Source organism: Bufo bufo, chromosome 3 (assembly GCF_905171765.1).
Source record: "Bufo bufo chromosome 3, aBufBuf1.1, whole genome shotgun sequence".
Classification (NCBI taxonomy): domain Eukaryota; kingdom Metazoa; phylum Chordata; class Amphibia; order Anura; family Bufonidae; genus Bufo; species Bufo bufo.
The window spans coordinates 653481968-653494483 of NC_053391.1; the positions used below are offsets into that span (position 1 = coordinate 653481968).

The following is a 12516-nucleotide window of genomic DNA, read 5'->3' on the forward strand; positions in this document are numbered from 1 at the left end:
GACGACGAACTGCAGTCAGGTCCAGCCTCCGATGAGGACGACGAGCATGCAGATGAGCTTCCCTGAGATGGTTTCTGACAGTTTGTGCAGAAATTCTTTGGTTATGCAAACCGATTGTTGCTGCAGCTGTCCGGGTGGCTGGTCTCAGACGATCATGGAGGTGAACATGCTGGATGTGGAGGTCCTGGGCTGGTGTGGTTACACGTGGTCTGCAGTTGTGAGGCCGGTTGGATGTACTGCCAAATTCTCTGAAATAGGGTTGTTTCGGGTATCGTATTTTCGATACCCAATCGATACTTTTGTCCAAGTATCAATACGATACCGGGATTTGCCTTTTATCGATACTAGGCCGTGCTACTGCACAGCCCAGTATCGGAGAACATGCATCGCGCTGCTCTCAGCGCAGCCATGTTCCCTCAGCAGCACAGGGAGAAGGAAGCATTCTCTCCCTCCCCCCTGTTCCGCTGCTGCCACCAATGGGAACGAAGAGGAGGGGAGGATGCACTGCTCCACCAATGATAATTAACGTTTAATACAAATACAGCCGGCGGCAGAATCACATTGCCGGCACCCGACTTCTGACAGGGCGCTGCGATCCTCGGCAATTAACCCCTCAGGTGCAGCACCTGAGGGGTTAAATGCCGCTGATCGCAGCTCCCTGTCAGAGGTCGGGTGCCGGCAATGTGTTTCTGCCGCCGGCTGTATTTGTATTAAACATTAATTATCATTGGTGGCGCAGTGCATCCCCCCCAGTATTAAAAACATTGGTTGCGCAGTGCGCCCTCCCCCCTCCCTCCCACCCCCCAGTATAGTATTAAAATCATTGGTGGCAGTGGCCACAGAGTCCCCTCACCTTCTCTCATTGGTGGCAGTGGCAGCTTCTGATCGGAGCCCCAGCAGTGTAATCCTGGGGCTCCGATCGGTTACCATGGCACCCAGGACCCTACTGAAGACCTGGCTGCCATGGTAATCTCCCTGCTGCTGTGTGTACTATGCACAGGGCAGCAGGGACAGTGTAAGATTCTATTTACCCTAATAGAGCTCTATCAGGGTGAATAGGACAAGGGATTAAAATATCCCAGGTTCTAGTGATACAGTGCTAACCTCAGTATCTGAGGAAAGGGATTTAGGGGTCATTATTTCAGAAGACTTAAAGGTTGGCAGACAATGTCATAGAGCAGCAGGAAATGCTAGCAGAATGCTTGGGTGTATAGGGAGAGGAATTACCAGTAGAAAGAGGGAGGTGCTCATGCCGCTCTACAGAGCACTAGTGAGACCTCATTTGGAGTATTGTGCTCAGTACTGGAGACCATATCTCCAGAAGGATATTGATACTTTGGAGAGAGTTCAGAGAAGAGCTACTAAACTGGTACATGGATTGCAGGATAAAACTTACCAGGAAAGATTAAAGGACCTTAACATGTATAGCTTGGAAGAAAGACGAGACAGAGGGGATATGATAGAAACTTTTAAATACATAAAGGGAATCAACAAGGTAAAAGAGGAGAGAATATTTAAAAGAAGAAAAACTGCTACAAGAGGACATAGTTTTAGATTAGAGGGGCAAAGGTTTAAAAGTAATATCAGGAAGTATTACTTTACTGAGAGAGTAGTGGATGCATGGAATAGCCTTCCTGCAGAAGTGGTAGCTGCAAATACAGTGGAGGAGTTTAAGCATGCATGGGATAGGCATAAGGCCATCCTTCATATAAGATAGGGCCAGGGGCTATCCATAGTATTTAGTATATTGGGCAGACTAGATGGGCCAAATGGTTCTTATCTGCCGACACATTCTATGTTTCTATGTTTCTATGTTTCTAGCCCCTAAGGGGGGAAAAAGTTATTAAATAAAAAGTTTTAAAAAAAAAAGCACACCAAAATATTAAGTATAAATCACCCTCTTTCCCAATTTTACATATAAAATATATAAACAATAAATAAATAAACATAATACATATTGCCACGTCCGAAAAGTCCAAACTATTAAAATATTTAAAAAATCTCCTATGCGGTGTATGCCGTAAAAAAAAAAAAAAAAAACGCGTGATTCGCCTTTTTTTTTTGTCACCTTGTCCCCCTGAAAAATAGGATAGGACTGTTCAATTATGGGCCGGACTTTCCATAAAATGCGGAATGCACGTGGCTTTTTTTGGCGTTTTATTTTATTTGCGTGGTATCAAATGGTATTGAGTATCGCAATACTTTTTTATGGTATCGAAACCAAATCAAAATTTTGGTATCGAAACAACCCTACTCTGAAACGCCTTTGGAGACGGTTTATGGTAGAGAAATGAACATTCATTGCACGGGTAACAGCTCTGGTAGACATTCCTTCATTCCTTTATTTTATTGTGGGAAGTCTAAGGCACACCTGTGTAATATTCATGCTGTCTAATCAGCACCTTGATATGCCACACCTGTGAGGTGGGATGGATTATCTCGGCAAAGGAGAAGTGCTCACTAACACAGATTTAGACAGATTTGTGAATAATATTTAATAGTAATGAGTCTTTTGTGTATGTAGAAAACATTTCAGATCTTTGAGTTCAGCTCATGCAAAATGGGAGCAAAACCGAAAGTGTTTATATTTTTGTTCAGTGTATATAGATTGTAATATATCCGATTCATTTGCCCTGTTATTGCACTGCACTGTGGAAAGGGGGACTACCTATAAGAGAATATGAAGAGCTAAGTTTTGGAGGAAAAAACACATGCAGTGACCTTTTGACTGTCTAGGTAGTGGTTAACCCGCAGTGGTGATCATACTTACCTAGTCCCCGTCACTGGGCTCGGTCTCCATCGCTCAATGGCCGGCTTTTCATCTCCCTACATTGCTGCAATCAACATTCTGTTGATAGGGTGGCGGAGCAGGTCGCTGCTGCATGGGTAACCAGAAGAAAACGCTACGATGGGGGTACTCTGACACAGATCCTGGGCCACCAGCTCTTTGGCCGGGGTACCGGCCTTCTGACAGAGAGGGACAGCTAGCTCAGGCCTTTCCTCAGCACAGAACCTTCTTGTACCAGAGGGGAGACTGAAGAAGTCAGTTCTGTGCTTTGCCTGTGTTGACTTGTACTGAGTTCCTCCAGTAAAGAAGCACACTGGTTTACTGCAAACATTGACTCTCTGGACTTATTTCTCATTGGGGTGCACCATGCCTTACCACCCATTCCGGAGAGCAGCAACACATGGTGACACCTCGGCGGTGTCCAGGGTATCCACCCAGTCACTGCACTATATCTAATCTTTCTTTCTTCCATCAGTCTCATATCTATCTATCTATTTATCTTTCAACGACGGATCAACCCAGTCACTGCACTATCTATATCTATATCTAATTTATCTATCCATCTTTCTTTCCTTCTTTCTTTCTTCTTCAGCAGCACACTTCAATGATGGGTGTAATCCCTCTCTGGATCCAAGTCAAAGGTTACAAAAGATGAAAAAAATAGAGGCGGGTGAGTGCAATCTATCTATCTATCTATCTATCTATCTATCTATCTATCTATCTATCTCATATCTATCTATCTCTTATCTATCTATCTTCTATCTATCTGATATCTATCTATCTATCTCATATCTATCTATCTATCTATTATCTATCTATCTATCTATCTATCTATTATCTATCTCATATCTATCTATCTATCTATCTATCTATCTATCTATCTATCTCTTATCTATCTATCTATCTATCTATCTATCTTCTATCTATCTTCTATCTATCTATCTATCTATCTATCTATCTATCTATCTATCTATCTATCTATCTCATATCTATCTATCTCTTATCTATCTATCTTCTATCTATCTATCTATCTATCTATCTATCATCTATCTATCTATCTATCTATCTATCTATCTATCTATCTATCTATCATGTTTCATGTTCTTTCTTTTTCTTTCTTTCCTTGTATCCATCTCATGTACTGTATACGCATCTTTCTTTTTACAGTACCTATTTATCTTCTATCTTTCTACTATCTGTCTCAACTCCATCAATCATCTCTTGTCTATTTATGACCGTTCATTGCTGTCTCCTGAATCCTAGATTACAGGCACAATATCTCCAGAGTTAACATTACACCTCCCAGTCTATAATACTGCACCTCTGTGTTCACATTACAGCTGTGCTCTGATGCCTGAGTATGAACTGAACAGTGAAGTGTGGGAGTTGGTGAACAGGGGGGTCAGGAGATTATTCCCCCTGCACTCCTTGGCTTGCCTTTGATTTAGTAGTAGAGGGAATGTGTTCCCTGTAGTTAGTTGTGAGCAGCCCCTGGCTTTTTTCCTGTTGTTCTCAGCAGTCAGAGTCCTGTTTCCTTCAAGACTCTCACACACAGCAGCATTTATCCTCATCTGGGAGCTCACACTAAATCCAGCTATGTGCTGTTTCTGCAGAAATGCATGCTGTACAGGGGGAGCTTCTCAAACTCTACTAGATAGCAGCTGCACAAGAAGTCCTGCAATATACAGCCTCCTTCTCCATTAAAGAACACAGGGCTCCTTCTTCAAGGACAACTTGCTGCAATACACAAGAAGCATTTTGGATTCTTGCCTTCTTCCTTAAGACTACTGCAGCATTCCAACCTGTTACAGCCAAGCACATTTCCTCCAGGGTTTTCTGAAGAAGGCTGATCGGGGATAAAGACATTTTGGAAGTTCTACCTGAAGAAGGACATCCCTTGATTCATCCCCTACTGAGCATTTCACACAGTTCCCAATGAGGTTGCCATTGCTTTTCAGCATCATTTTTGCAAACTTCTGCAGTCAAGGAACTTTATCCCAAACTGGAAACCTGAAAATAATAAGAGCCTCCAATTTAAAGAGAGATGGTAGGTGGCTGCATGCAAGGTCTTTGTCTTTGTGTTGCTGGGTTTCTTGGGGAAGTTAAGGGTCCTCCTGGTACTGCTGAGTAATTTAAGGAGAAGTTTGTACTAGTGATTAAGAAGATGTCAGATTGGTTTGCAGATTTACTGCTTGAGATGGAGATCTGTTTAGTTTTCCTTGTGTGGTTTCACTTACCTCTACTTGTGCAGATTCCAAGTTATTCCTTGAAGTTTATACTAACCTCACGTTGTGGACATTCCAGATCGTGTGTTACTTTGTATCTTTGTGTAGGGATAGGCAAGGCATTGACAGACTTGTTTATCAACAGAATCATTTGTAACCAAAATATTGGACTCAGAAATGATGGAATGTAAGGTATAGGGCAGTGGCAACTACAACTCCCAGTATGCACTGACAACAACAGGTTGGAGAGGACTGGTCTAAGCTGTCATAGCTGTTCTTTATGTTTATCATGGCAGAACGAGATAATAAGTATTATTATGTTTGAAAAATGCGTCTGGATACCGCTGCCCCCCCCCCTCCCAAAAAAAAAGGTAAAAGTTAAATTTGTCTGCGTTGGGACAATAAAGAAGAGCAATGCTTTTGTTAGGGCGCGTGATTAAAGCAGTATAGCATCCAACGTACCAGTGCCACTTTTGTGTCATGACTGGTTTCAGTACAAAACGGATATATCCAAGATAAGGCCTCTTGCACACGAACGTTTAGTTTTTTGCATTCCGTATACGGAACCATTAATTTCAATGGATCCTCAAAAAACACAGAAAGTACTCCTTATGCCTTCCGTTTCCGTATTTACGTTCCATTCAAAGATAGAACATGTCCTATTATTGTCCGCATAACGGACAAGGATAGTACTGTTCTATCAGGGACCAGCTGTTCTGTTCCTCAAAAAACGGAATGCACACCGACGTCATCCGTATTTTTTTGCGGGTTCGTTTTTTGCGGACCGCTCAAATACTGAAAAAGCCATGTGGTCGTGTGCAAGAGGCCTAAATCTGAGGAGGGGGGGGTGTTATACATAGATTTAAATGTACTTTTTTGAAACCACAAACCATGTGATATCAAGGGGCGTATCAAGGACTCAAGGGGGATCATAGCAGAACTTGGAATAGGGCCCTATACTGCTGTGATCATCTTCACACAATGGTGGCATAATGTGCACAGTGATGTCACAACATAGCAATAAAGCTGACAGTAATGTAACAATGGTGGCATGATGTGCACAGTGATGTCACAGTACAGCAATAAAGTTTACAGTGATGTCACAATGGTTGGCATAATGTGCACAGTGATGTCACAGTACAGGCATCATGTGCATAGTGATGTCACAGTACAGCAATAAGGCTCACAGTGATATCACAATAGTATAATAATACGCGTAGTGATATACAGAAATGAATCAGTGATGTCACAGCCCAGAAATCATGCAAACAGTAATGCACTCTTCTCTTGTCCATATACATCACTAACTGCACAGATGTCTGAGTGGAGAGGACCCTGCTTAGTTGTAGGGGCCCCAAAGCAGCTGCTATGTCTGTTACCTGATGAGTTGCACCAAACTCAGCTCTGCTGCATCTGATAACTTCAGTCCTGAATTCTGGGATATTTTGAAAAAATATTTCGCCTAACTTTCCTATATGTACCCCCAAATTTTTTAGCTTCCTACCATAAGAACGCTCCTTTATTTCGGCGTGGTTAGTCAGACCAAGAAAGGTGCATATCACTTTAACACCATGGCTTCCTGAAGAGTCCTGATGGACCCTATTGGATGCTAGTGGTTTCTGTTAAAGTCCGAGACATCCCAAAAAAAATGCAAGTTTGTGATGACATTGACATCTTGGTTCCATTCCATCACGTTGCCTCTGATGGCAGAAGTAGTCTGTGCTATTCTACCTGAATGGATGTCAATGGGATCCATTAGGATCTGTTACTAATTAGTCTGACATATCCATAATGGATACAACAAAGGTAAAAAAAAATGTATTTAAGTGATGCCCTGGACATGCGCCTGGTTTGCCTTTATGATCAATACCTAGAAAGAGAAAGTTTTAGCACAGCATGACGTGGCATTTTCTAAGAATGTATTGTCTCCCACAACTACTTATGCAAAATAATGACCTAGGATGATGGAACGTGGAGAAAGAACCTCAAAATAAAAAGGCGCAGAAACGCTATGGAAATTGAGTAAAGAAAGGAAAGGAGAAACTGTTGGAAAAAATGTGAACTATGTGAGGGGGGTAACAGGAACGCACATGGTGATCAGATTTCACGAGTTGCCAGGTATTGCATGTGTTCTAGAACGTTTTGGCTCCGCCGGAAAAGTCCTGAAACTCTGGCCAAGTCTGACCGTGATTGGGCTGAAGGGACTTAATCGCTTTGTAAATGTTACTGTGTCGCCCTGAGATAACTTATCTGGTATTCCACCGCTGTTTACTGCTTATAAGTTTAAGTACTTAACCTTAGTGAACTATTGGGAAGTTTTGCCAGAAGAATGTAGTCCTATACTGGATGCACTCGCTTTTCATTCCCATTGCTAGGACAGTGCACATAGGAACATGTGGTGCTTCACTGATAAGCGTTTACAATTTAAAGGGGTTCTCTGGGCTATTGCTATTGATGTCCTATCATCATCAACATCAGATCGGCGGGGGTCCGATACCGGGCATCTCTGCTGATCAGCTGTACGAGGAGACGGCGCGCGCAGTGTGCATATGCCTATGGGACAGTAGCAGCAGAGCAGGAAGAGAGAAGTGAGATGGCATGTGCACACCGCGCGCGCCGTCTCCTCATACAGCTGATCAGCAGGGGTGCCCAGTATCAGACCCCCGCCGATCTGGTATTGATGACCTATACTGAGGATAGGTCATCAATATTAAAAGCTCAGAGAACCCCTTTAAGGCTACAGCCGTATGGAACCTATAATCCAATGGATAAAAAATTCTGTCATGGATGTGTCATGTGTTTTACATGTGAATTTAGTTGTGGATTTTGTAGCAGATATAACCCTACGTGACTTCTGAGCTGGACCAGACGATGGTTTGATCTTAAAGGAGTTAAAGGGGTTGTCCAAGTTTGATTAAAACTTGGGCACCCCCTGTAAACGTGCTGTAATATCCAATACTGATCTGTTTTCTCCCCTGCCACTCCCTGCAGTAGTTTTCCCGGGGCTCGCCGCTGTTTGTTTTCCTGGCTGCAGCGGTGACGTTTCGAGCACACAGGTCTCTCTGCGGTCAATGACCTCTAAAGCCAATCACTGGCCTCAGTGTGCACAGAATGTCACCGCTGCAGCCAGGAAGCTCTCGTCAGTGGTGGGGAGGGCCGTAGCACAGCCCTGGAAGAGACAGGGGTGAAAAGAGTTGGGCATTGACAGGAGCTGCCCACGTTTTTTTTGCGCTCGGACAACCACCTCTAAGATCGGGGAAGGAATCCAGAAGAAAGGTGATGATCCTGTGGGTGCAGACTCCCAAAAGACACAGAGAAGTTGCAATCCAATGTAGGTTATAGATTTGTCTCATATACAATGCATTTTGAGGACTGTAGGTGTCATTTTCAAGTCATCAGAGACTGTACCGTACATACAGTACATAGATATATACAAGGAGAGCAGTCAGATACTCAAAAACCCATCCACGTGTCACTGCCAATAATTAATAACAAGTGATGATATTAACACTGACACTGATGCTCTTCCCAATACCCAGGTACTTTTCTTGTAAGACTATTCCTTTTATTGGTGTCTTATTCGTGTTCACTCTTTGTGCACCATAGACCATAGGTGAGTTTGGTTTTTGAGTTTCTGGCACCATGTTTTCTTCTTGTATATACTTATGTCCTGCCTCTGCAGAAGTGGACCTGGATTCTCTAAAACACATGAAACACTTTATCTACAAAGTATGTTGGATCACATCTTCTATGCCCAAGTGGGTGTGACTTTTGTTCCAGATTCTAGGCCCTGGATTTTGCTGTTCTGGTTCCTGGGCTCGGTTGGCATCCTATGCCAACATCCTGCTGCCACATTCCATGCGTGTGCTTCATTAGTGTAGAGACTAGCATTTGTACAACACATTCAAGAAGTATTTCCATCGCAGACATTTGTGGCACAGCAAAATGTCTGATAGGTGCAGGTCCCTCCTCTGGGACCAACACCTTTGTCTAGACCGGGGCCTCATTGACCCTATACTGCCTGGATGTGGTCAGAGGTTGTAGGAACTATGGAAACAGCCAAGTGTTGTATGCAACGCTGTTTCCCCATCTCTCAAGTTATGGACTGTCTTGAGCTAGAAATAGCCCTTTTAAGGAGTTGTCTCAACTTAAACATTGGTGGCATATCTCTAAGATACACCACCAGTGTCAGATATGTCACTTGTATCGGACTGTCATATAGCTCGGCTATTTACGGAAGTTCGATAGAAATGAAAGGATGGTGGCCGCGGTGTTCCGCTCTCGAGATAGGTGTGGGTTCCAGAGGTGGCATCCTACCAATACAGAAACAAGAAAAAAGTCAGCTCATTAAAACCAGACCAAGCAGTGCACAGAAGAGAATCCCAGGACGTCACGGGAGATAGCAAATGTCCAAACAGCGAGACAAGCAAAAAAATTAATAAATTCAGCATTTAAATAAAAATCATGCTTTTATTGTTCCACATTAAAAAACAAACCAAAAAGTGCAATACAGATGCTCACGCGTTTCGAACAATAAAATCCATGTTCTTAGTCATGGATCTTAGCACATGGAGTTTTTTGTTCGAAACGCACGAGCGTCTGGCCACTTTTTTTATATGTTTTTTAATGTGTGACAAAAAAGGCTTGATTTTTATTTAAGTGCTGGAAAATGTATTATATATTTTTTTCTCTCGCTGTTTGTAGTGATGAGCGGCAGGGGCAATATTCGAATTCGCGATATTTCGCGAATATTTGGGCGAATATTAGCCATATATTCGAGAATTCCCGAATTCATGATCTCCAGGCATTATTTTCTTGATTGCGAAAATTCGCCTAAAATAATCACATAAAAATTTGCATGAACTGGTATTTAAAAAAATATATAATATTCGCGATTAAGAATATATTTAGCGATATTCTAAATATTTGCGAATTCTCGAAGTGCCGATATTCACGATTAAAATTCGCAATTCGAATATTCGTGATGAACACTAGCTGTTTGGAGATCCTAGTGATATGCCACTAATGTCTAAGAGAAGACAACACCTTTAAGCGTAGCCTCCACATATACTTGAAAACTACTCAAACTATCTCAAAGGGGTTTCCAGGATACCCTTCTATTTTAAGTTCCCTCCCCACCAGACCTGTGAAGGAAAGCGTACTTACCTGCTCCCCGTCCCTCTGTTCCGGCTTCCTGGCACCACCTCTGTCTTCACTGCTCTTCGGTGACAACATATAACCCTTCGCAACGAATGGGGTCATGTGCACCGCGGCAACAAATGACTGGCCCCGAGCCGCGCAGCATTCCGGGTCACAAGCCATTTAAGGTTGTTCTTTGAATAAAGGCAGCAATCATTGAGAACCTGAGTTATGTATTTGATCAGCTTCTCGCTGTGTAATATTACATTGTGCTTGTAGAAACCATTTAATGTGCCGTAGCAGAGGACATCTGGAAGGGGGCAAATACTTTATCCAGCATTGTAGATGAATTTAATAGAAAAGCTGCTTGGATGGTATGCAGTGCTGTAGTGTATTCATGCACAGCTGGCCCTGAAACATAGAAATCTCAGAACATATCAATTTTCAATGCATATTTCCAAGGCTTGCACAGAACAGGTGCAGGGCCATACAGTACGCTTGGTAGCTGTAATACTTGTATATACTGTACTGTAGTGTCATGCGTGCTCCGGTTCCGACAGGTGAAACTCGAAAAATGTGAATATCGTGCAAAGTTCATTTATTTCAGTAATGCAACTAACAAGGTGAATCTAACATATGAGACTCATTACATGCAAAGTGAGATATTTCAAGCCTTTATTTGTTATAACTTGGATGATTATGGCTTACAGCTTATGAAACCCCAAAGTCACAATTTTGAGGTCCCCTTTGCTCAGGGGGTACGGATTAATTAGCTGACTAGAGTGTGACACTTTGAGCCTAGAATATTGAACCTTTTCACAAAATTCAAATTTTAAGCTGCATTAATGCAATTCCTTCTAATTTGCATTACTGAAATAAATGGACTCTTGCACGATATTCTAATTTTTCAAGTTTCCCCTGTAGTATCTCATGTAGCAGGGATCCTTTACTTTTTATTCCTATATGCTGCCATGGGGGTTCAGTAGGTAGCATGTTGGCACAGTAGTTACGGTGTATTCTGGGTACTCTATCTTCATCCAGATGATGAAATAAGATTGTGAGCTTTAATGAAAATACACTGGGAAACATTTATCAAGACGGGTGTTGTTCATCGATGGTCTTGATTCCCCCGTGAAGCCGGATGATACGCCAAATGTATTCAGAAGTGCAGGCCTCTTATAGGTTTGGCGCATTCTCCCGTAGGCCGTGCAACAGACTAAAATCTATGGCATCCTCCTAGCTGCCATAGATTTTCTGTCTTTATTCACAGTAGAAAACTGGCGTAAATACAGATATCTCATCACTTCCCCTTTTGTCGCCACTTCTGAAAAGTGGCGAGAATGAGGAAAAGTTGAAAAGTTTGCCACAAATATGGCGTGCGCTAAGATTTGCCATAGAGGTCACACCAGACGCCACCAATCGGAAATGTGTCCTCTATCCTGTGGAGATGGATAACAGGCAGTACAACCCATTAATATCTCATTTTTACATTTTCTCTTTAAAAGGAGTCTGTCAGCAGTTTTGACCCCTCAAAACTGCTGATGGAGGCAGAGAGCCAAGGAATAAACCGCTTGAACGTACCTTAGTGCATCTTGCATGCTCCCCAACCTTTCCTCTCTGCTCGGAGTAATGGCTCTAGCATCCACTCCAGAAGACTATGAGAGCTGTCAGAGCAGAGAGCCTGGGGTCAAAACTGCTGACAGACTCCTTAAAAAAAAAATCCTTAGCTGTGTTCTCCTTGCATTACACAGATAGGAAATAGGTGTCATCATTTTGAGTATGGAACCGCCGTATGGTCTGTGTAGAAGCAGCACTTATCCTGCTCAGCATCTTCTCTAGTACACTCCAAGTCAGTGCAGCATCTCGAGATGGATAATTATCATGCTTTTCTATGCAAAAATATTAAGGTATATCCTTAGCATTTTCTTTAATGTTCTACAGCATATGAACAAACTCTTAAGATGCACATGATAGTGAGCATCCAAATGTATATATTAAATGGAGGTTTGAGGGTCAACTATCTCTCAGAGGATCTTTGGTCTGTGTCTGTAGCCAGATTTAGTCATAGATCAAAAAGATCTATTGTATGCAGCAGAAGAACTTCCAATTAAACTTCATAGCTACTTCCTGACACTACTACTTCCTTAGGACCACAGAATGCTTATCTCCGGTAGTCTGTTAATAATTATGGCATCACAGACAGATGTAGCAGTCGTTAACTTGGTGCATGACACATTATACACAGTTGGAGCATACTTTAACTTAACTTTTTTGTGGCTTTTATCGTGTTAAAGGGAACCTGTCACCAGGATTTTGTGTACACAGCTGATGACATGGGTTGCTAGATAACCGCTAGCGCATCCG

General features: G+C 42.5%; 1 protein-coding gene across 1 annotated transcript in view; it reads left to right on the plus strand.

Annotated features, from left to right (window-relative positions):
- Positions 1 to 4143: 4143 nt before the first annotated feature.
- PDGFD (platelet derived growth factor D) overlaps positions 4144 to 12516 on the plus strand; it is a 237123-nt gene continuing 228750 nt past the window's right edge. The window contains exon 1 of the mRNA XM_040426276.1: positions 4144 to 4835. Coding sequence (XP_040282210.1) covers positions 4724 to 4835 — 112 coding nt within the window. The 5' untranslated portion in view covers positions 4144 to 4723. The remainder of the gene's footprint in view (positions 4836 to 12516) is intronic.